General features: G+C 33.7%; 1 protein-coding gene across 1 annotated transcript in view; it reads right to left on the bottom strand.

Annotated features, from left to right (window-relative positions):
* LOC145688064 (uncharacterized) overlaps positions 1 to 27,280 on the bottom strand; it is a gene marked incomplete in the record, with an annotated part of 846,580 nt that overhangs the window by 174,898 nt on the left and 644,402 nt on the right. Inside the window, 1 exon segment of the mRNA XM_081761771.1 lies at positions 5,264 to 5,393. Coding sequence (XP_081617897.1) covers positions 5,264 to 5,393 — 130 coding nt within the window.

Below are 27,280 nucleotides of genomic sequence, written 5' to 3' on the forward strand. Positions count from 1 at the left end.
TTTACAGTACTTTATCAGTAAAACACAGCTGTCCAAAGTTTTACAGCACTGTATCACTGTATCACTGTATCACTGCATCACTTATATTTCTCGGAAGAGGAGGAATCCTTTCTTGAAATACCAAATTATATGTTTTCCCCAACAAAGTTTTATTTTAAAGAAAATGCATAGAACAGGCAACATTAGGCATTAAGGCAATTATTTAGACACGAATGAGCAAAATACGCAAAACAAAATTGGCTTAAATTGAAACTATAACCCCCACATAAACCTTAAAACATTATTTTTGATCATATCTTTAAAATTAAAGAATATGCATTTTGCCTAACATCCGGTCTCTAGTGAATAATGATGAAAGAATAGTTTCAGCAAGGAAGTGGAACTAGGGCACAACTTGAAAACCCACAAGCACGAAACTCGGGGTCACATATATCTTGGAAACAAGGCCTTGATCTTGAATAACATAAATGAGTATTAACCTACCTTTTAGGCTAAACGGAATTAAATAAATTAAATATAATGAAATCACAAATAAATAAGAAAGCGAGTAAAAAGAAGGATGAAGGAAGAAGCGAGATCCTTGAAAATCCTTGGTTTTATTCTAAGTCGAAATTTGTCTAAACAGGAATTTGGGTCAAACTATTGTTGTTTATCATTTGCCACCATCAGTCTCTCGCTATTTTTTTCTTAATGTAATCAATAGGTGTGTCCTGTTTAACACCATATATCAATTGTTACTATGTTCTTGACTGTCTTCCATCTTTAATAATATCGGATCCCTCAGGGAAAAATCATTAGCCGAAACTATTTTTTTTTAAATATTTTATATGTAATCTAATAACAAAATAGTTTTATGGTCTTTTAGAATAGAACGTTTAGTGGATTGTCGCCTGGATTTTAATAAAGCCTACTCAACATTTTAGTAATTATTTTTGTTTTCGGGACATGTATAAATACATTACTGGCTAATCTCTTTACGAAGAGACATGATGATACAATATGCTTTGTATTTAAGTTACCGTACGCACCACGATGACTTCCGTTGGCAATAATATATAGCTGCGTATCCTAGTTCGAATACACATGACTGAACGTGGAGTTAATTCATTTATAAGCCGGGGCAATAAATATATTTAATGCTGAAAACGAAGGAATAAAGCTGGTGGATAAAAATAAAATTTATGACAATAGCTAACCACAACATATATTCTTGGAATTCCAATACACAAAATAACAAGTTGAAACGGTGCAACTAATATCATTTATTGGGAGAACAATTGCATAACGGAAAACCGAGATTAAATGGAATTCCTACCTAAAATACATTATGTTTTATAAATGTATCTGTGGGTTTGTGTTTGTTTGTGCCAACGTTTACTTTTATTTATCACAATAAGCAATCGAAGCGTGGTTTACTCAGTATTAACGTCAATATTAACTAAACAAACAATTTTGCAATGCTCCGTTTGTATTGGTTACAAATGATCATTGCCTCTTTGTAACGACATATTCTAAGATAATATTATAGATTTGAGTTTTGTTTGACAATTTGTTTTTATTTATTGCTCTGATGATATTATCATTATCAATAACTAGTTCTCTCCTCAAGCTTTCAGCTCATCTGGGAATTGCTTAAGCGACATCACTTGGCGTCTTGTAAAGGATAGCGCAGCTAACAAGAACTATTAGCATGACTGTAAAACTATTGTGACTGATGGACTGCGGTGTCTTGATTTTGTGAGGAATTAGGAATATCGAAATTGTTTCGACTGAATTTTAAGCAACCTATAGGTCTAACTTAAATATTTTGAGACTAGTGGTGACTCGGGACGAGACGTGGATGTTTGAGTATGACCCTGCGACCAAACGTCAAAGCGCGGAATGGCACACCCAAAATTCCCCACGCCCCAAAAAAGGCGCACACGACGAAATCAAAGGTGAAAAGCATGCTAATTTCCTTTTTCGGTTCACAAGGTGTGATCCACTGGGAATTTGCTCCACACGGACAGACTGTCAATGCAGCTTTTTATCTTTAGGTTCTGGAACGGCTGAGGAAACGCATCGTCCGCGTCCGCCCAGCCATCGGCAACTCCTGGCTAGTGCATCATGACAATGCTCCGAGCCACACAGCCTTCCGAGTGGTGGCGTATCTGGCCCAACATAACATTGCAACCTTGCCTCAGCCACCCTACAGTCCCGTCCTTGCCCCACCAGACTTTTTCCTCTTCCCCCGCCTCAAAACCACCCTGAAAGGGCATCATCACGTCTCGGTGGAAGCATTACAACAGGCCGTGATGAGGTAGCTGAACAGCATTCCAGTTTCCGCCTTCCAGGAAGCATATGAAAACTGGAAATCCCGCTGGCAGCGGTGTGTGGATGTAGGAGGACCATATTTCGAAGAATATTAAGCGTAAGTGTTATTTCTGTCAATATATTATTTTTAATTGACTCAGTCCTACTACTTTATGGACTGACCCTGTATATATATTTTTTATTTAATGGACTCTTCTTTCTTAATCTACACCCGGTATTCTTGTATATTAAATTCTCAAATTAATACTTATACCTATCATTGCCTCAAAATTTAACAGAAGTTATGGGCATACAAGCATTATAACTATATAAATCCTGAATATTATTAACAAAAAATACTAACAATATCTTCCGGCGCAAATATTAGCTTTGTTTACCATAATACACACTTGGAATATCAGACAATTATGGAAAATAGTAACGAAAAGATATTTAATCAACTGCAGCTCTGCCTCACGACACCATCATACTTGTTTTGTATTTTCCTGCACTCAAACTCGAGCGCTGATTTGCTATTGCATGCTCTTGAATTGGATTGTTTAGAACAGGACCGAAACGAGAACGAAACTATTGAATTCAAGACAAAAATGACGTCAGTGCTGACGTCTTTGTCATCAAATAGTCTTGAATGATCTTGAACAAGAGTCTTGTTCAAGCTTTCTTGGATCGTCTACAAGCAGTATAAGAGAAACAGGTAAAGAAAAGAAGGGAAGAGATGGAGTAGGATCTGGAGCACAGAAGTATTTGTAGTGTACGAATAGTCGCGGGTCCTTAGGTAGTATATCTGTTGTGTTATCGATATGTTTGTGTGCCTGTCACCACTGCTTTAATCAAATCTACGTGTTCTGTCAGGTCCCTGCGTCTCCTGTACAGTGTGTTCAGAATGTGAATATCTGACTGTGAATGCTATTGTCACAGAGAATGTCGTTGAAAACTATTTGCGTGCGTTTTAAGGAGATTGAATAATTGAGGGGGGGTGCGATCTAATCACTGGGGATCACATCAAGCAAGCACTTGCTCAGGTATTAAGTTCATGTGATAGTCTTAACTTTCAAAGATAAGGGAATGATTATGAAATCGCTTGTAATTACTTAGGAACTACACATCTATTCAGATTACATCATGGTTCACAGGTTAGTGTTAACCGGTGAACATAATGCAGTATAAATTTTCTTTAAAACAACTGAAAATAGTATTCAAATAAAGAGAAAATATTTACAAGGTAACTATTTTTTAAAAAGTCTGGAACCAATGTCGTTGTTGCTTTCTGAGTAGGAAAACAGTCTGGGGTAACGGCGTGTTCACCTGATCCCAATTCCATGAATTTTGGCGTATGGGGAATTATAAAATCTAAGGTGTGTACTGTAATTTCAAAATATGAAATTTGAACCATTTCTAAGAAATAGTAACCACCGTAATATTATCTCTCAATTCCCACATATTCACAACAATTCAGAGGAAGGTTTAGCAAAGTGCATTGAGAATGACAGTGAGCATGTGAAGCACTATTTAAACTCAGCTAATGTTCTGTGAATCAGTTCTTTAATTAGATCCAGACTTCATGTATGCTCACACCAATATTTCAGTAATTGCGCAATCTACTTAATTGCCTGGATTACTGAATAGAAATAATTTATATCTAGATAAGTATAGTATTAGATAGACTGACTCCTTTCATACTAATGGGTGATCCCACTCAACAAGACTCTCCTTTCCTGTTTAGTGATTTCATGCATGCTTTGGTTCACCATATACTCGATCTGATTGCCGATATGCGAGCATCAAATGCACCTATTCAAATCGCATTTTAAACTGTAAGTCTCGGTCTGTACAGTCTCTCTTCTGACCAATTACGTAAATATAGCTCCATCATTCAAATTTAGTAGAATAATGCCTTGACCACTATTTCATCATGTGTTGAGCTATTCATTTTCTTTAGCTTTAGGAAGTACACATTTTAGACAAGCGATTTTCATTATTTCCTATTGGTTGTAATCCATCTTATTGAAACTTTCATTTAGGTAATATGCATATGTATTTTTAATTATTGTCATTATATTTAATACCACACACCCTATAACAGCTCTAAACATTTTTTTTAATGGTGTAGTTTGTATACGGAACTTATAATAATGATTCACGAAGATGGAACTAATACAAATTTTGAGTTAATTTTATTCTGATTGCATCAACATTTCCTATTTATCATAAAATGTTTAATCTAAGTACAATTAGGCATTGTTTATACTTTCGAAAAGTCAATGTTTATACTTTCATGTTGATGTTAACTGATTTTTTTGTACCCCTGAATAATCTGGCCAGTATTCCTAGAGGTTACTGTGTACTAGATTAGGAATAATTATGTTGGGTCCATTGGAGTCCTCGGCTGTAGTACAATAATCAAAAATGAAGTATTCTAGATGTAGGCATACATTTCTGTTTTAATTCAGTAGGAAAGAAAACAACAGAAAGTATTACTTATTATTAGACAACAAATAGAGAACTTGGACAAAGAATAATCACAGTCGCTTTATACTAGAAATCTCTGCTAGCATAAGACAACACATGAAGCATAACACAAACATTGAAGTATTCATAATTTTAGACATTGGAATATTTAAAAACGTGATAGTGGTGGATGCCATATTTGTAATAGTCGCACTTGCCGCTGCTCTTATTGTTATTGAAATCGTATAAGTGATTCTTGAATATCATTGTTGCTAGTACAGATATGTCGTTTTGAAAACAGCAAAAAAGGTTTATGGGCATTTTCTTACTAAGTTGGTTTCACAGTTACATTCTACACCTCTGAATTTACAAAATGGCTGATTTAGTAGCCAAACAAGAAAAAATGACTTTGACACTTCTTTGACCAAGCTTTTTTTTAAATATATATATATATATATATATATATATATATATATATAACAGACACAAGCATCCTACTTACTAATCTCTCCTGGTTCAACAATTACTTCAAGTCTTTTGCACTGATAGTAGCATTCTGGCGGCGGTTCCAAAATCCATTTCTTTCTCCCTCTTAGCTGAGCTTGCCAAGATGGGTGTTCGACGTTGTCCACCTGCAATGAACATATTTTTTTTCTTTAAATAGATATAAATTAGTGTCAAGTACACTTTTATAGCAATTGTCCCAGCTTAGTAACCAAAGTAGGATAACATATCGTGATGAGTATTACAGAACAGACTTAGTTTCTGACAGGGGCTCTACTGCACAATTTACTAATGAATATTAGTAATTAATGCTTTTTTTTATTTTTTCTATATTCACTTAGTTTCTACAGTGCGAATGTAAGAGGAATAGAGGGAACCCCGCCTGGGACCCTGCGGGTGGCCCTGGGACAAAACTTTTTTGCTTTAATACGTTGTACTTTTAATATGATCAAACACGTGTTGTCCTGTTTTGGAATCTGTCTCGCCGTTTGCGATTTCTAGGGGTGAAAACGGATTTTCCGGACACACTGTATATTCATATAACTCGAACAGTATATACATTCGAAAAAAATTTTATTACAGTTTTATAATAGGCGTCATTAGTGCTTTCGATTGGTGTATAAACCATCTTCCACTTCGATATATAATCTTCCTCTCTTCCCTTGTTAGTCTAAAGGGCATAACCGTGGGACGTTAAACTGAATTTTTTTATGTTATAGTTATTTCAAATGAACGTGCCATATATGAAATACGGGATTAATCAATGTTCACATATTTACCAAGAGCTCTATGTGTATAACTTATTTATGTGCAAGTATAGATATGGAAACACTCAGATTTTCTATATAAAAGGTATTTCCTTCTTGCTAAAATCAGGTGAAGTGGGAATTAAGACAAATGCGAATTCACATTGCATTTGAAATTGTGAATGCGATTTTCAGCTGTGAATTAAACCCGATAAATTGTTAGGCGATGTGGGAATTAGACGAATTGACGAGCAAATCATATCTTTTTTTCTTCTGTTAGATTATGCAAAGTTTAATATATTGCTGTACGAATATGAAAATACTTAAGAAAATTAATCCAACTAAGCCAATTTGTGTGCATGTTACTAAGCGAGTTTGTGGATTATTAAGGTTAATTTTATGAAAGAGGATGCAAAAGGAAAGGATTCGTGCATGATACGTTTCTATTCTACATCGTTATGCATGCATGTATCGCTCAAAAGAAAACCAGAATACTTCAATCTCGAGTTGTTCGTCAGAGAAACAAATTGAGTTAAAAGTCTTTTTTTCTTCTTGTGATCAACTTCTGTTTAATTAAAAAAGAAAAACCTCCTCCGCTGAGTTTCTAACAACACTATTATACCAACCACGACACCATACACACACACACACACACAAATGAAATCTTCAAGTTTAACGCCCCACGATTATGTCCATTATGCTAAGTGAGACGATGATTAAAGCAAGTTAATATTAATGGGATAATTAGTGGAATAAGAAAGTGGGAGGGAACGGGAGTACCTCCCCCCAAAAAAAACACGAGCACAATGTTGTCCACCACAAACTTACTTGACGGAGGATTGAACCAGGGACTTCATTAGCGCCAAAAGACAAATTACAAAGGATGGTACTGTACTATTGTTAGTCGATTTAGTGTTCGAGGAATAGGTTTCATCTTTTATCTCAACCCTCTATTGAAATTGGAAGTGGAATAAATCAACCACTTCTGGTTTTAACATTGATCATCATAGAATAGAAACCGTAATAAATAGCAAAGTGTTGTTTTCTACAATAAATAAATAAATAAATAATTAAATAAAAATAAGCGTCCCAAGTATGTATTCCATTTCCACCCTAACTTTTATATTAAAATCGGAAGTGACGGAAATCAATCACTTTCGATTTTAGCATTGTTTGCCATAGAATCAAAATCGTAATAGCTATCGAGAAGCGGTTTCAGTAATCAATTAAATGTTCCAACAATGTATTCCATTTCCACTCTAATCTCTCTACTAAAACTGGAAGTGACAGAAATAAATCATTCCCGCTTGTAATATTGATCATTGCAGAGTGAAAACCGTAACATATCCAGCGAAGCGATTTTCTGCATATCAGTTAAGCGTACCAAGAACATATTCAATCTTTAATATATCTGCTAAAATCAGTCGTGACAGAAATTCACCACTTTCTACTTCAATCGCTATAAAGTTAAAACGGTAATATCTAGCCATAAATTGATTCCTGTAATCTGTTAAACGACCCAAGAATACATTTCATTTCTATATTAAGTTTCTACTAAAACCGAAATGATGAAAATCCACTACGAATTCTGATTTCAATATTGATCTTTACAGTTGAGAAACGATAGAAGTTCGGTTTTATCGATGATCGTTATAGAGTGAAAATGGGTTTCTTGTTATCGATTCAGCGTCCAAAGAATAAGTCTACATTCTCTCTCCACTCTAATATTTCTACTAAAACCGGAAGTGATGTGAATACACTACCACTTGCGGTTTCAGCAATATTTGAGAAAATATGACACCATAAAAGAGTAAACTTCTTCACATGGTGTACATGTGGTAGTGTTACTTGTTATAAAACAAATCAATTATAAAGATAGTACTATTTGTTGTACGTAATCTACAGAACTTGCTCAATTTTGAATAGACTTGGCACGAAGGTTGAACTACACTGACAAGTGAGAAAAAAGCCTAGTTTGAAAAAAAAAAATATTTTATATTGTTTTTATAAAGTTTGGCGTTGCACAAAATGGGTTAAGGTCTTTTATTTATATATGTGAATTAAATAAATAATATATTCGTATTTCCATTATATATGTATTCGTCAACTTTGTTCTTGAGTAAGAAAATTCATAAACAATACCAGGGACTAGAACTGAATGGTATTTATTAGCTCATGGCGCATGCTGATGATGTAAATTTAATATTGGATGATAAGAGAACAACAGATAGAAATGCAGAGGTCTTATAAGTAGAGATGCAAGGGCTCGAAAAATAAAAACGGCTTTTTTGAAAAAAAAAACTCGGTTTTTCCTGCTTCGCTTTTTTGCTTGGGAAATTTTGGGCTTTTTTTTTTAAATTCTGCCTTAAGTTGATAAAGCAGATTTTGTTTCGCTTCTCTATAACACAAAAAGTCATTTAATTAGTGGTTAATGCCGATAATAATATAAAACCTCGAAAATAAACCATGAATTTCGAAAAGATATTTCAAACAATTTTACTTCTCAACATATTTACATTATGAATTCCAAAGGATTAACCAATGCATATAAGATTTTTTTAACTTCCTATATATAAAAGTAAGCAGGGTTGGGAAGAACCATGTTTTCTTTGAAAATGCCAAAATCCCGTTTTTTTTGGGGGGGGAGTTTAAACTAGGCATTTTTGGCTTAAACCAGTTTTTTTTTTTGGTTTAGATATTTTGCTTTATGTAATTATACTACATATTGACAGAGATAAGTTTGTTTCGCCTTGGTGTTATTATGCAACAACGGAGTTATGCTGGAAGAGGTCACATAAGCTTAAATAAATCCGGTCAGTAAATTTCTTAAATTGGGAAACTTCCGCCCTAGCCATCGGGAAAGTCCCGTCATTACTCTAAATGTAAAACAATAACGAAAAAATCCTGTTATTACTTTGCATGTAAAATTTAAAGGTCAACATATCATAATCAGTACGCTAAAACTGAGGCATTAAATTACAAATTTAGTACGTACACATCATTGAAAGTCCAATCCAAGCTAATGTTGGAAGCTACGTAGGCAATCGATAAATTATGCCAATTTCTATCAATATATTTAAGCAACCTTGGCTTCTTTATAAAACAACAGGCATTCAGGCATGCAGAAATATACAATTTGGTTTCGTTTCGTACTTTAGGCTTATTATCCTTACGTAATACCGAGGTTATCAAGGAGAAGACTTTCGATTAAAGTTACATCCGAACCGCTACTTTGTTTACGCATGAAAGAAGGGTTGTGGTTCGACTGAGAATTGAACATGGAACACCTTGATTAAAAGGTGAAAAGGAAATAAAACTAATGCAGATTGTTTGATGTGTGGAAACGTCAACATGAAGTTCACACGATTAGCATTTTTCGTTTTTTTTATTTTTTGGTTTAAACCAGTTGCTTATTTAAAAAAAAAACAGCTGGTGTAAGCCAGCCAACCCTAAAAGTAAATACTTCTTTTAAAAAATACACAAATAACTAGGAAAATTCTATGTAGTATTTTTACTTCAAAATATTCCATAGCATCTTTTTGGAACAAAATAAAATTAAAATAAAACATAAGAGAAATACTTAGATTTATATGATACACTTAAAGGCTGCACATCTAGAGCTTTTGGTTCTGTATATTCTTGAAATTCTATAGTTTTATATAACCACCATCACGGTTTACTCAGTCCTCAAGTTTTCTGAATTTTTTGAGAAGAGGGATATGAAGGGCGTGAGGCAAGAACATGGTAACCCACAATTTTACTATTTTAAGAAATTAGAGATTTTCTGCTGCACAATCCATTTGGAAAGTCGGAAAGCTGATTTATCACATAAGACTATACATGAAGGATTAAACGAAGCGGTATGCGTTGCTGTCTATCTGGTGCTGCACAACTCGGCAACTGAAAATTTGTTGGTTAGCATGTTCTTGGCTGGGGGCCGCTGTGGCTCAATGGTAGAGCATTCACCTTTGGTGCGTGGGGTCTCGGGTTCGATCCCAGCCCCCGCCAAGTGAACTTTGTGGTGGACAAACACCGTGTGCGTGGGTTTTCTCCCACTTTCTTCATTCCACCATTTCATTCATTACTCATCATCACCGTCTCCTTTAGCCTAACCGGCATAAGCGTGGGACGTAAAACTCACAGATTTCATTTCATTTTTTTTCATGTTCTTGGCTCACACCCTTCATATCATTACGGAACTCTCCCCACCACACCACCACCCAAAAAAAGGACTACGGAATATATTTAAGTTAAGATAAATACAACTACACAAAAAACATGACTGAGTGGAGCTTTTGCGCTTCTATCGGGAAGTTCGGATTCAACCCAGCATTCGACCATTCTGACAAAGCTTTTCTTCATTCCATCTGTGAAGTAGAAATACTGCGGTACTGTGAGTTGGCCGACTTCCTTTCTTATTGTTTTTAAATCATTATTATTACTAATCACCAGCAGTGACGGCTTTGCGAAGGTTAGAGGGACGGTCTTTCGGGCTGAAGCCTGTTCCCCAAAATTACGGAATGTCTAAAGCAAAGGAAATATCTATTACTTATGCCTTTACTGATAAACTGTAAGCTCCCGTCAAATAAAAATTACGAATGTTTAGAAAAACTAAACTTTAGTAAGAAAAACCTCTCCCAAAATACTCTTCTAAATCCGCCACTGATTCTCAGAATAAAATGATCTTCAAAGTTGTATTCGGAAGATTATTGCTAAATATATAAACGAAACGAAATATTATGCCTGTACTCATAAACTTCAAGCTCCTCCCAAATAAAATCAGGACATTTTAGGAAATGAAACAATCAGAGAAACCCCATCCAAAGTACTTTTCTCAATCCGCTACTGATTACACTGGTATACAAAATTTTGCTTATTATTATTTCTTGATGAATTTTTATGTATTTTGACCCCCTGAACACGAATCTGGCACTTATTGTTATGTAGTGTCAATATTTGCAACGATATAAGCATGTTTTATTTTTCTCCTATACTGATTTATGCAGTGTAATTTGCGTCCTTTTACTTCGATACTCGCTAGGTGGTATCGCATTTGTTATTAAAGATAATTGTTCGGAGTACGAAACAGAGAATATAGATTATGAAGATACATAGCAGAATTGTAAATAGAGTAATTCAAGTGTGAAGCTGATGTTGGAGAAAACAAAATATAAGGAACATCAATGGGACGTGTGTGGGGATTTCAAAATTATTGGTTTTCTTCTTGGGTTGCAAAATGGTTATACTAAATATTCCTGCTTTCTATGTCTGTGGGACAGTCGGACAACTAACCAGCGTTATGATCAAACCGTGTGGCCTGAAAAAACGGAACTTATTCTAGGAACACATAATGTGATAAATGAAGCATTAGTGCCCAGGTTGAAGATTCTCATGCCAACATTACATATTAAGCTGGGATTGGGAAAATAATTTGTGAAAGCTCTGGGTCGCAATTCACCTGCCCTACAATGTATCAAACAAATGTTTGCAGCTTTATCAGAGGCAAAAGTTCTGGCTCGCGTTTTCACCGGGCCTCAGATTCATGTCATGCTTAATAGTGCTCCACTTAAACAAAAAAATGACGGAGTTGGAAAGAAACGCTTTCGAGGCCTTTCATAAATTGGTGACGGGATTTCTTGTGCATAACCGAAGAGAAGCGTTTAAACACCAAGTTAAGACACTCATTGATCAATATCGAGCATTGGGATGTAGAATGTCTTTAAAATTACATATGCTACATTCATACTTGGATTTCTTTAGGGAGAATTAAGGAGATGTTAGAGAAGGGCAGGGGAACGTTTCCATAAGGCCATTGAGGTAATGGAAAGCAGATACCAAGAAAGGTGGGACTGTGCAATGATGGGTGATTATATTTGGGGGTTAGTCCATGACGAAGTGAACGTTTCCCACAAAAGAAAAACAACCACTAACTTTCACTTTTGACTACGGAATTCCGGTACTTGATGAACACTTTCCTCCAATCTCAAGTACTTTTGTATATAATTTTTATAAGAAATGTGATATTCATATATTTTAGTATTTATGTATTGTTATGTAGATTTTTGTTACCCAGAAAGTTGATGTCCAAAATATGTGTTATATTTATAATTCAATGTTCCTATAAGACACAATTGTATAATATATTACTGTTTAAGTAAAATCTAATGTGCTTATATCATTACAAATTTTGACATTACGGGAAAATAACTGCCATACTCATGTTCAGCGGGTGCAAATCATTAAGAAAGCAATGAAAAATCAACAGAAGCACTACTACAATGTTTGTGTTATGCTTGTAGTTCAATGCTCTCATAAGACAAAATTGTATAATATATTACTGTTTGAGTAAAATCTAATGTGCTTATATCATTACAAATTTTGACATTACGGGAAAATAACTGCCATACTCATGTTCAGCGGGTGCAAATCATTAAGAAAGCAATGAAAAATCAACAGAAGCACTACTACAATGTTTGTGTTATGCTTGTAGTTCAATGTTCTCATAAGACAAAATTGTATAATATATTACTGTTTGAGTAAAATCTAATGTGCTTATATCATTACAAATTTTGACATTACGGGAAAATAATTGCCATACTCATGTTCAGCGGGTGCAAATCATTAAGAAAGCAATGAAAAATCAACAGAAGCACTACTACAATGTTTGTGTTATGCTTATAGTTCAATGTTCTCATAAGACAAAATTGTATAATATATTACTGTTTGAGTAAAATCTAATATGCTTATATCATCACAAATTTTGACATTACGGGAAAATAACTGCCATACTCATGTTCAGCGGGTGCAAATCATTAAGAAAGCAATGAAAAATCAACAGAAGCACTACTACAATGTTTGTGTTATGCTTGTAGTTCAATGTTCTCATAAGACAAAATTGTATAATATATTACTGTTTGAGTAAAATCTAATATGCTTATATCATCACAAATTTTGACATTACGGGAAAATAACTGCCATACTCATGTTCAGCGGGTGCAAATCATTAAGAAAGCAATGAAAAATCAACAGAAGCACTACTACAATGTTTGTGTTATGCTTGTAGTTCAATGTTCTCATAAGACAAAATTGTATAATATATTACTGTTTGAGTAAAATCTAATATGCTTATATCATCACAAATTTTGACATTACGGGTAAATAACTGCCATACTCATGTTCAGCGGGTGCAAATCATTAAGAAAGCAATGAAAAATCAACAGAAGCACTACTACAATGTTTGTGTTATGCTTGTAGTTCAATGTTCTCATAAGACAAAATTGTATAATATATTACTGTTTGAGTAAAATCTAATATGCTTATATATCACAAATTTTGACATTACGGGAAAATAACTGCCATACTCATGTTCAGCGGGTGCAAATCATTAAGAAAGCAATGAAAAATCAACAGAAGCACTACTACAATGTTTGTGGTATGCTTGTAGTTCAATGTTCTCATAAGACAAAATTGTATAATATATTACTGTTTGAGTAAAATCTAATATGCTTATATCATCACAAATTTTGACATTACGGGAAAATAACTGCCATACTCATGTTCAGCGGGTGCAAATCATTAAGAAAGCAATGAAAAATCAACAGAAGCACTACTACAATGTTTGTGTTATGCTTGTAGTTCAATGTTCTCATAAGACAAAATTGTATAATATATTACTGTTTGAGTAAAATCTAATATGCTTATATCATCACAAATTTTGACATTACGGGAAAATAACAGCCATACTCATGTTCAGCGGGTGCAAATCATTAAGAAAGCAATGAAAAATCAACAGAAGCACTACTACAATGTTTGTGTTATGCTTGTAGTTCAATGTTCTCATAAGACAAAATTGTATAATATATTACTGTTTGAGTAAAATCTAATATGCTTATATCATCACAAATTTTGACATTACGGGAAAATAACTGCCATGCTCGTGTTCAGTGGGTGCAAGTTATTAAGAAACCGACGAAAAACCAACATAAGCACGACCTTGATCAAAATTTGTATACCAGTGTTATTTGTATAAATTAGTATTCAAGATTGTATCGGGAAAATTATTGCTAAATCGTTGCACAGAAATGTGGAAGTACGGGTAGACGGATATATTAAAAAACGTACGCTTTGACGGATATATAGAAAAACACAAGTTTAACTTTTGCAATAGAAGCTAGAGTACTAAGCTCTTAGAAATGAAACATGGATGACAAACTATAATGATCTAGAGAAGAAAAAGATTTCGATAACTTAAACGTTGAATAGCCTCTAAAATTGCCCTCAAATACTACATTCTTCATGTTAGCTTTAATTCGTAAAACATGTGCTCCATCCATATTGATGGTGAATTTCAGAGCGAAATATGGCATTTAGGTCTTGAAATGCTTATCTAACTACAGAATATACTATAAGAAAGCTATTTAGATAGAAAAATCATGAAAATGAAAAAAAGCCAAAATTTCCAAAATTCTCGTTTTTTCCCCAAAAAAGCCGGTTTTTTATGTGAAAAAAAAACATCGATTCAAAAAAGCCGGCTTTTTTGCATTTCTACTTATAAGACGCTTGCAAGGATATGAGTTTAGAAGCAAATACAGAAAAAAAAATCTAAATAATGGAAGTTGGTCACTGTCATAATATTCCAAATTATGGATGCTTTAAAACATCAAATAATACTTCCGACAAAGTGGATACTTTCAAATATCAAGGACCAATATTAACAAACCAAAACCATATCCAAGAAAAAAGTAAGTGTCGACTGAAAGCAGGGGATTCGATTTATTATTCAGTTCCAAATCTTTTGTCGTTGCGAATTCTGTCGAAGAATTAAAAACTTAAAACGATAATTCTGCCTGTTGTTCTGTAGGTTTGCGAATCATGGTCGCTTACTCTGAGAGAAGAAGTAGACTGAAAGTACATGGGAATGAAACCCTGTGATCAATATTCGGAACCAAGAGGAACGGAAATTGGGAATGGAGGAAACTTCATAACGAGGAACTACATAATTTGTACCGTTTATCAAACATTGTTAAGGTCATCAAATCTAGGAGGCTTAGATGGGCATGTCATATAGCCAGAATGGAAGAAAGTAGGGACACTTTCAAAGTTTTAACTGAAAATCCAACTGGGAAACGACCATTAGGAAGCCGTAGGCGCAGATTAGATGACAATATTAAACTGGATCTCAAATAATAATAATAATAATACAAGCTAGAAACTGGATCCAGTTAGCTAAGGATAAAAGTCAGTAGAGAGCTTTTGTGAACGCGGCATTGTATTTCCAGATTCCATAGGTCGTAGAGTTATTTAGTTAGTTGGTTATGCATTCATTAAATATGACTTTTGAGAAATGACAGAAGTAGAACTACCGTTACACATATAATAATTTATTTGTTATTTATTATGCATTTAGATACGTTGCAAAAGTTTGTAAAAAAAGAAAGAATTATTTCAATGGGGAAAATATTCTACATTTCTTTAAATAACGATTACACTCATTAGTTGCCAGAGATAAAATAAATTATATCATAGGGTCGTTACTTTGAGAAATGAGACAACACTTTCTTCCCTAGTTTCATTCTCTGATCAGAAACACAAACATACATTACTTCTGAAAACATGTGCTATCTTTTTTTTTAATTTTTGGGTAAGCATTAAAAAAGATAAAATGAAAATAACAAAAAAAAGGGAAGAAAATGCCTGAAAATCCACGACCAATGAACCACAAATCAAAAACCGGCACGCTACTGTCACCAGCAGGGGAAATACAAGGATTAACGTGGATAAATCCCACTGCTTTCCCTCATCACCACTAATCCCATGACATCAGGGCTGTGTAGCGAATCACTTCATCCCAGAAAGCCTTTCCTCTTAATGAATCCAGTTTTAAACAACAGCCGAGGAATTCTTTTCTCTTTGCATACAGAATTATCAAGCTTTTATTAATACGATTTTTCCTTTTTTGTTTTGCTATTGTATTTACAAAACAAATATATTCTGTTATTCATCTATAAACATAAAAGAAAAATCTATTGTATGTATCATGTGCAGTGCGTTGCATATGGATGTCTGAAATTGAAAAGTATGTATTCGTATCATTCATTCACTTAATCGTATTGGCATTTGTTCTGATGGAAAGTCGCACTGTTACTGACGCTATTGTAACAATAGCATTTCAACATCATGTTCTGAAGATCTTCAATAGAAACAAAAGGTACAACTAGATACAAAGAACATGATTTTGGACCGAAAATAGCACAGACGTAAGCTTTGTATGCATCCATAAAACTGAAAATGAAGAGTCTTCGATCAGACGTTTAACGAAATAGATTAAGGGAGAAAACAATAGTAATACTCATTGCATCCATATGATGTGAAGAACCAGTTATTCATCGTAAGAAAACCATTGAAAGTATTGAATTAATATGGTAATTTTCGTTAATATGTACAGTAATAAAATGTACGGACCACCACACTAAATACCTTAAACTAAATCATGTTATGCTACCGCTATCTTTCTTTTTCTTTTCTTTTTTTTTTTGTGAAATAGTAACAAAATTATAGGACGTTTTCGAAAAATTTCACTTAAAGAAAACATCCCAAGAGTACATTATCCTGTATGGAAATTTTTGTAAAAAGTAAAAAAAAAAAAATGCCTTTCAGTTTAACATTCCATGTTTATGCCCTTTAGGCTAAGAGAGACGATGATTAAAGCAAGTGAATGATGGTGGAGGGTTTGAGGGGATGAGAAAGTGGGAGGAAAGAGAAGTACTCCGAGAAAACTCACGGACACGATATTTTCCACCACAGATTTACTTGGCCGAGAAAACCCCAAGCGCTCTACCCCTGACCTCTACTGTGACCCCTTCCGTAAAAATAATTTAATCAAGATGATAGAGTTATTAGTGATTTCATATATATATATATATATATATATATATATATATATATATATATATATATATATATATATATATATATATATATGAATGGTTTTGAGGGAATCGAATGAAATAAAAAACTAAATAAATAAAAAAACTCCCAAGAATAAACTACCCTGCATGTATTATTCAAAACAAATGACTTTCACCATATTATTAGGCTATTAATTAAATATTTATTTATGAAATGCAAATAAAATCACCTAAGTTGTTTAAGAGAAAATCGCCCGAAAAAAAATCCTCAAAATAAACTATTTCTCGTATATTTATTCAGGACAGATGGGTTATGTCATATCATCAGTCTATCAATGAAATATGACCAAAATGGTCTGGTTTTAGAGATAATCTAATTAAAGAAAAAACTCATCCCTAGGAATCAGCTACTTACCGTATATTTTTTGAGAACTAATAATTTATGTCATATTGTCAGGCTCTTAATAATATATTTACTTATGAAATACGAACAAGGTCGCCTGTGTTGTTTTAGAGAAAATCGCTCGAGAAGAACTCACCTCCAAGAACGAACTATATTTTTTCATGAACAATTAGTCAAGAGATATTGTCAGATTAGTAGTGAGATACTTATTTATAAAATATGAGCAAAAATCACCTGAGTCGTTCTTGAGAAAATCTTCCGAAAAGAGTTAAGCCTAGTCTGTCTCTTGTAGATTAAAAAAAAAAATATATACCACAGTATAACGTTGTTAATGAAATATTGATATGCGAAATATAAACAATATTGTTTTAGCTGTTTTCGAGAAAATCACATTTTTTTTTTTTTTTACTTTCAACTTTCTGTAAACTACCCTTAATTTTGGGGGTAGGAATAAAATTAAAAATTACACCTTCGAAAAATCCTTCAAAAATCTTGTTTAAAATTTGATGCAATTACGCCGGGGCGAATGAACGGACAGACGGATGGACAGACATCTAAAACAATTCCTTTGCAGCTTGAAGCAGCCACAAAACGTGTAAATTCGTTGAAACCTCGAATTTGATTTTTTTTTTTTTTTTTTTTTACGATTAATACATTTATCTCTCTTTTCGTCGCTCAAAAATTAATTTTAAAAATGAAAGATACAGGAAATCAAAGCTACGTTGAAATTAGAAATTGAATATCACACAAATAACATATAACTGCAAAGAGTTCATAGTCTGATACTGATATGTCAATAAGATCAAATCTGTCATTCGATATTTTAAAGCAGCTTTTACGTGAGATTTACATAAATTTTGGCTTTGTTATGAGATTCGGAAGTGAGTTTGGAAACGTCAATGTGCTTAGCATTCTGTATAATGCATAAATATGTCTCAAATTAGAATATGCATTGACAATTAACCCTTTTAGGATTTCCACATTTTAGGTAAATTTTAGACTTTCACACAAACAGCTAGTGCTTCCTTACTATTTATCGTAGCATCATCGTTCATACTTCGTTTTACAGGATAGATCAAAGTTTACAACGGCGCTATTTGCTTGTCCGTATTATACACCAGAAAGGGAAAATCGAAAAAAAAAAAAAAAAAACGAAACATGAAATTTTTCGAAAACAAAATAATTTTTCGAAATTTGTGCCCCTTTCGCCAGAGCCTGGGTTGACGTACGGACCCGATTTTTTCCCCGAAAGTACGTTGTTATATCCATAATACGTGCGCAAAATTTCAACCTTGTATCTTGGAAACAAAGGGCGGAAAAATTGTTGAATGCCTGAATTAAGGCTCCCTCTATACAGCGTGGTCCAGAAGTGGGCGTACCCCTAATTGGCGTTTTCTGACGGTTCTATGTTTTACCCACATTTATTTGGTAACATTGCTTGGCATTGCCTGGAAATATTCCTATCCGTGTTCATTTGTTTTCTGTTGTTTTCTGCTTGGTAACTATACGTGCACAATTACCTGAATCAGACGTTTTTTGGGCGCTGAATTAGAAGAGGTTTTACATCTTCACCAGCTCCCTTTGCCTGGCCTCAAAGAAGTCCCGATCTGACGACATCAGATAATGCTCTCCGGGCTTTCATAAAGCAACAAGTAAGAAACACTCGATATCACACAACACAGAAATTACGAGCAGCTGTGGAACACGCCTTCACCCTCGTGACTCCGGAGTATCTCCGCAAAACATCTGCGAGAACTTGGCGCAGAATTCAGCTGTGTTAAGACATGGGTGGCGATCATACTGATATTTATGATCTTAAGACTCTTAAAACTTCAAGGTAACTGTGTACTGACATTCTACCATAACTAACACTATACTGTGGAAACTAAAGGGGAGCACGCCCACTTCCGGACCACCATGTACACACACACACATATTATAAAAAATACTGCTTCATTACTATTTGGCCTAGAGTCATCGCTCAAACATGATTTTCTACAGTATAACGGGTCCTTTCCAACGGTGCAACTCACATGTCCTTATCATATACTTGAACCGGAAAAATCGGGATAAAACATTTTTTTTCTAAAAAAAAAATACCCTCTTGGAACACTTGCGCCCCCCCCCCCCAGGCCATGCCCCAGTTTCACGTAGTGATCTCAGAAAAACTTGGCAAACCCAATCTATATGCAAAGTTACATCCAATCTGATATCATGAAAATTAAAGCGTGATTTTTCTTTTCTGAAATTTGCCTTAAGAAAAAGTTAAAATATTACGTCGCTCCACCCCCAGTTGGCGCCACTAAGTTGACCATCCTATTTCGAAACTCATCTGGGGTATTTTTTTGTCCATCCTTGACTGGACTAATAAAGAAACAGGCTTAAATACCTGTTATAGAACGTAAATCATCCGTTAAAGACGATACTATGCCATGGTAACAAAAGTTACCAAAAACCCTAGAAGGATTAAGGATCCTATTGCACGAAATAACATACAACCCCGAGGGTAAACTCAATTCAAATTTGTGTTGATTTAGTATGTAAGGATACAAAAATATATTTTCGATATGAAAAGTATGTTGCACTTTTACCAAATTATTTATTGCATTCTCTTGAAATAAGAAGAGCAAATTTTTCTTGTGTCCTTTGCACAAATTTACATATAACGAGATAGATTCACCAATAATATTCTAAATCTTCTGTTATGTCTTGAACAGGAAAATGCGCTTGTGGTTGAAAACATTTCATGAAGTATCGCAGTGTATGAATATATTGAGTGCATTGCCTATTAGAAGAATGTTCACCTTGTATAATAACTATGTATGTAGGTCTACTGTGAAGATTAAATCAACAAGAATACAGCATTTAACTGTAATCAGTAAATACGTATATATATATATATATATATATATATATATATATATATATATATATATATATATAGAGAGAGAGAGAGAGAGAGAGAGAGAGAGAGAGAGAGAGAGAGATAAACTTACCAATTATTTTGAAGATCAGATAGCCTATAAATTTATCAATACTTTCCGAATGGCTGTTTGTTCAATTTCTTTCGCAGCACCAATTATATCAATTGCATGTGATATTTGAATCTACAGGTTACCGTATGATTCCAATTAAACTCCTACAGGGAATTGGATAGGGCTAAATTGCACTAATCAAAACGAGAACACTGATCCAAACTACAAGAAAATCTGGAATATATTGCCGAGAACACAGTAAAAAAATGGTTGTCTTAATTCAGCTTAAATTTAACACAGGGCAGTGGTTCCAGCGTGACTACCACTATACGGTGTTAATTCAACACAGATCCCGCGGTATTGAAGTTTAACACAGGGGGTGTGTTATGGTTTTAATACACAACCAGTGTTGAGCGGTGTTAAATTCGAACCTGTGTTAGTATTTTCGGTGTTGATTCGACACCATGACAGGGTGGGTAGTGTGGAGAAAAGTGTTGATTATTACTTGTGGTGGTGTTGCATCAACACGAAGAAAGTAACACATTGTGTAGTGTGTTAATTATTTAGTGTTAATATTGCACCATGTCAAGTATCAATATAACACAGTCTCTGTGTTGTTTCAACACAATTTCCTTATTATTTCAACACACAATCTGTGTAATAATTTAACGTCAAAGCCATATAAATAACACCATTTTGGTGTTAATTCAACACTCCCTTGTGATAAAATTCAAGGTCAGACCACCAGATAAATGCCGTTTTTTGGTGTTAGTTCGAATCCATTTCTGTGTTACTAGGACACCTATTTCCATGTTGAAATAACGCCGTGTGCTGTGTTGATGTAACCATGTAACCATAACCTTGTGGTGTACATGGTTACAATTACCGAAGATTCTAATTTTAAAATAAGAGTAGTAAACTACAGAACACTTCCTTTAGAAAATCTTCATAAACTTTTTTGTTATCCTCCCTAACATTTATTGTGAAGTATTTCTTGATGATGCGAAACACAACATTCAGTAACATGTTGTTCAAGAATGATAGGAAACTCTTACCTATATCATTATAGGATGTTTTCCTAAATTAACAGACAAATTCTGACCAAAGCATATATTAAATAATAAATAATAGCGTTACAGTTTCGGTAAATTAACTTTGCCTTCATCAGACACATTATGTTTGCCTCTTAGTCGTGTTTCTACTTGTTTTCCGCCATTTTTGAAACACAGTCCCCAGTTTTGACTGGTGAGCTCTAGTGCACTGTAGAAGTGACACAGTAGTACGGCATTGTTTCTCGCTGTTGACATATTTCTCCAGAAACATTCTGTAAAAGAATTGAGAACACATTGCGCTGTTTGCAATTGGAATTTTGCGAATACCTGGATTTGTTTACGTATTTCTTTCTACTGTGTTTGTCTGTAGCTTCAGTACATAAGCCTTTATAATTAGATGCGTAACATAGTTGGCAAACACGCATAAAACAACACCGAAGATTCTGCACTTGTGTCAATTTAACACACAGGCAGTGTGTCATTCAACTACCAGTTAATGACACACAACTCCAAGTGGAGAGCGAGTTGTTCTGACCACCTGTTTGTGTTATATGTTAACACAATCGTGTTAACACATAGGCATGTCGTTGAAATAACACAACGATTTATTTACAGTGAAGTTACAAATAAAATATACGTTTTAATAAAATAGTTTAGTTCTCATATGATTTAGTCCATGCTATGTACATACTATGACGCTCGCTTGTTTTTAACGGAACAGTATAAAATATCCGAGATTTGAAACAAACACAAAGAAAAGTGTTATTCATATATATATATATATATATATATATATATATATATATATATATATATATATATATATATATATATATATATATATATATATTACGAAACACACACTACTGACTTGCAATAATTAGCTGTCACTTTGGAAATCGAATATTGAGTGCTTGATGCTCAGACAACGGCCATCAATTAATTTTAATATTTCCACTTTTATGGTTTTTGCTTTCTAGATTATGAGGAATATGCTTGAATTTTTGCATTGATACAAGTATTATAAGCGTGATATCTGTTTCTGACACTTGGGCTCCCTGTTGTTTTCCGAAGGGCGGGGAGAAACTGACTTGCTTTTGCATTTATTATGTTTGTTGAAAAGGCATGAAACCAGGAAACTGCCCTGTTCATAAAATATTATTTTCTTAATGACTTTTGGATGAATTTTAATTTAGCGACTTTTTACTGTTTTATTAAGTAAAATTTTCAAATTATTATAAATAAAATGTTGGGGCTTGCTGTAATTCTTGTAACTAAATCATGCCCTGCTACAGTTATTAATAAATAGAAACAACATTATAATACGATTTTGGAAAATGTTCTTTAAAGAAAACTACCTCCGGAAAGCAAATTACCCCTTGTAGATTTTTCCAAAGAAAATGAATATTTTTGTATGTGATAAATGAGATATTTGTGAACAAAACAACAAAATGGCAGAAGTTGAGTTTCATAAAACTGCCAAAACATTCACCCCAAAATTAAACTATTTCTTGTAGATATCTTCATGGAAGTTATCCATGCAATTATAGAAATATTAATGAAATATTTATTGTGAAATATGAATAATATTGTCTGAGTCGTTCTTTGAGAATGTAATCTGAAAAGAAATTCACCCAGAGCAAACTATATCCTTGTAAATTTATACGAAGGAGTAACTTAAGCAACATTATAGACTTATTAATGGAATAGTTATTTAAGAAATATAAACAATATCGCCTGAGTAGTTTCTGAGAAAATCGTCCGAAGAAAAACTCAGCCTCAAAAATAAAAGACTTCTCGGACATATTTTTAGGACAAATGAGATTTGCCATATTGTCAGATTATTTATGAAATATAAATTAAATCTCTTGAGTCGCTTTCGAGAAAATTATACACAGAAAAACTACTCCTCGTATGCATGTTTCGGGCAAGTGAATGGTGCTATATTTTTTGTTAGATTACTAATCAAATATTTATTTATGAAATAAGAAAGAAAATGCCTGGATTTTTTTTTTTTTTTTTTTTTTTTTTTTTTTTTTTTTTTTTTTTTTTTAGAAATTTGTCCGAAAGAAAGCTTACTTCAAGAATAAATTGCCTCTTCTACATTTTTCCAAGAGTTATGACAAAATATGAGGTTGTTATTGAAAAAAAAATAATTTATTATAAATAAATTGTTAGAGCTGTTTTCTTGGAAAATTGAACATTTTAATTTTCACCTCATTTTGAAGGTAAGAAGAAAATTCGAACCCACCCCTGTAGAATTACATAAAAAAACTTAAGTTTAAAATTTGGTATCGATACATTGAACGGTACAGCTTCTAGGTACATCAGGACGAACGGACGATCAGACGAACACATGTCGAAAAATTACTTTTCCGGCTGTATGAGCCATTAAACGTGTTAATCCGCTGAAACCTCGAATTCGATTTGCTTCACAATCACCATATTTTCTTCCCTCTTTTCGTCGTCCGACAATTAAAAAAGAAAGAAAAACATTCAAAATGTTTTACAATAATATAGTTGCGTAGAAACATACTATTTTTAAGAAAATAAATCAGATCATTAAAATGCTTCATTATTCTTCCTAGTTTAAATTTACACTTAACGGGTTATATTAACTATGCGACTGCTACTGAAAACGTTTTTGAAAGCTATTGCTAGTGTTCCACAATAATAAAATTATGAACCTTTATATGTTTAAATTATCTTTGACTGTTTGTTTGTGCCTATTCACTTATTTTTCACAGTAGTTTGAATAAATGGTTTTGTGTGAGAAATTGATTTTTCTTTCTTTTTAGAATTGCAAATGTAGTTGTTCAACCAAAACAATGCATTGGGTTACTTTATTTGGTTTTGGGTTATGAAACACACTCTAATAGGACTGTGTACAGTTGGTTTACGGAATTCCAGCATGGTTCCGCATTTCGTGTAGGTTATCCATTCACGTTCGTTGTTGCCAGTAGTGTTTGTGTTGCACATGAAATGATTGAGAAAGATAGATATGTGACATACCATGGGATTCAAGCATCCTTGAACATTGACATGGGATTAATTCATATAATTTTGCATGTTCACCTGAACATACGGAAACTTTCAAGACGTTGGATCCTACACACTTGGCCAAGGCTAAAAAATAAGGCTTGTGTCAATTGGTAAAAATGTATTATTTTTTTTAAAAAAAAAGATCAACCAAAGTAAGTCAATTTTTATTGTACTACATCATTGCAGGGGAAAAAAAAAACTTGGATCTATTCACACCAACCGAAAAATTAATAGTAGTCTACTATTTGGGTGTTTCAAGATGAGCCAAAAGCGGCAAAATTTGTTCGTTGTCGGAGTGCTCCCAAGCGAATAATGACTTGTTTCTTCGGTTCCACCGGACATGTGGCAACAGCAGTTTTAGAAAATCAAAGGACTGCAAATGCTGAGTGACACTCAGAAATTTATTTATCAGAGGTCATCAATGAATTGAAAATAAATTCAGTTCGTCACGTCATTCTTCACCACAACAAAGCCAGTTTCCACTCAGCTCACAAAACTATTATTATTATTATTTTCAGTAAAATGTCTAGTTAATGACTCATTGTCCGTATTCACCTGGTTCAATACGCAATGACTTATTTTTCCTACAGATGAAAAATAAAGGTGCTTAGTGAGCGATTTGTGTCACCTAAAGCAGCTGTTCACGCATTCCGAGGAGCAGTTTCTGAGGTACTTAGACGAATGAGTTAAACAGACAAAGGTACTCTGTAATTTAAACATTGAAATTTTTATTTTTCCGAATTTTATTACCGGGCATTTCATCTAGCATTAAATAAAAGCAAGGAAAGAAATGGCTCGAGAAACATTTACGAAGGAAAGATGTATTTTTGTGTTTTTGAACAGAGTTGAGACAAGGATCCATCAATTGTTTTGTGTAAAATATTACACTGAGCACTACATTAAAACTGACTCTACACAAAGGTAATGGAACCAATAATTTCAAAATGTGAGTGTAGGAAATTGTTTGTGTAAAACCGAAGACTAATAAACAAGTGCTAGATACTTATGGAGAAAGAAGAATACTGAAGATAATTAAGATGATGATAAAACTGTATCATGAGGGATGATAGTGCGGTGGAAGAAAAGAGAGGAAGGGGATTAAATACTATAATTAATGTACAGTATTGAGGTGTATAATTTCTCCGCGAGGAGGGTGACGTTAGCTGAAGACTCTGGTATCTGAAGATTGCTCAAGCTGCATCAACTGGCTTTTCAATGATGGAGTGTCATTTATTATCATCACTATATTTTCTTAAGGTTAGAGGTATTTCATGTTTCACCTGAATATGCTCACACAGTCCAAAATTTCGAGAAAAAAAATGTGAAATCAAATTTGATCGGCTACTGTACATTTTTCCACCTCGATGTTTGTCTCTCTACGAAATATTCGCTTGACAGTGTGCGTGCGGGAGAGAATTAATTCTTCACTAATAGTGGCATCAATTTTTAAACTTCCATCCTGAACTATTTGCAGGGGAATTAATGCTGAACAGAACGGTCTTTGGCGTTGTCACCAACCACTCGAGTGATGTGATATATTCTACCTTGTCATACGTTATGACATGTGCATGTCATGGAAATCGGCAGGAGTGTAGCTCATCAACATCCGTCAAGTTGTGTGTGTGTGTGCGTACCACCTTCTGTCTCCCTCTTTCTCTGTATATATATATATATATATATATATATATATATATATATATATATATATATATATATATATATATATATATATGTGTGTGTGTGTGTGTACAATTCATAATGATATGCTCATCCTTCAAACACAAGCTCACCAATATATTCTAAGCTGAAATTCATCATGCTGCAAAGTGCACCTAGAGGCTATTATCAGGGTTACATTCAAGTAAATTGAAAGTTTCTCGTGGTCATGTTTTAATATGACGCTTTTAACTTTTGAATATGCATTAAACAATATTCTTGTAATGAAAGCACAATCACTTAGGGTTTGAAGGATGAAACTTGTTTAAGTAATATAAATGCTTATAGTGTTTAGAATACAATTTTGTAAGTCTGAATTTAGACATTGCATATGAATGAGCAATAAATATAAAAAAAAGAGCTGTACCCAATTGGCATCAAATATAAGTTATAAATTAATATGAAAAACTATCTATAGCACAGTGCTTACTAAACAGGGACGCACCTTTTGTTATTATGTAATTATAACTGCCTTCAAATATGTATTTCTATGTTTTATGTGTGCTTTGAAGATTTTATCAGATAGCTTGCATGTATGGATTACTATATTAGTTTCTTTTATTGAATCTGGTCTCCATACCATATGCATATATTAATATTTTCAACAGTTGCGTTGCACACATGTTGGATTGAGTATGTCTTGTATATGTGCAATATTAGGAACTTCCTTTAATGTAGCATAAAATAAATTAGCAATTATCGCTGCGTACACATTTCATGCTACAGAAACTTAAGAATGGAAAAATTGACTGGTCCCTGACAAAGAATGCTGTTGTTCAAGATCACTAAAAAGTGTAATGTTTTTGTCCATTTGCTCTAAGTTTGGCTGATATTGTTGCCTCATTTTTTTTTTATTTTCTTTGGTTGCGCTTGTAGTTTTGTAGTCTGCATCATAATGTGGTATGAAGTGTGAACGTTAAATAAAGGAAGGATAGGAATGGCGAAAGAACCCTTTAGTAGGAAGAATATGAATATTTTGTAACACCTTGCATAAAAAGTTGAGAAAAAGACTCATAAAATATTTCGTGTGGAGTATTGTAGTTGATGGAGCAGAAATATGGACATTACGCAAGAATGATGGAAAACGACTGAAAGCTTTCAAAATGTGAGTGCGGAGAAGAATGGAAAAAATTAGCTGGGTCGAGAGGAAAACAAATGAAAGTGTCTTAGAAAT

This window comes from Thermobia domestica, chromosome 6, assembly GCF_964235325.1.
Source record: "Thermobia domestica chromosome 6, izTheDome1.hap1.1, whole genome shotgun sequence".
NCBI classification, from domain to species: domain Eukaryota; kingdom Metazoa; phylum Arthropoda; class Insecta; order Zygentoma; family Lepismatidae; genus Thermobia; species Thermobia domestica.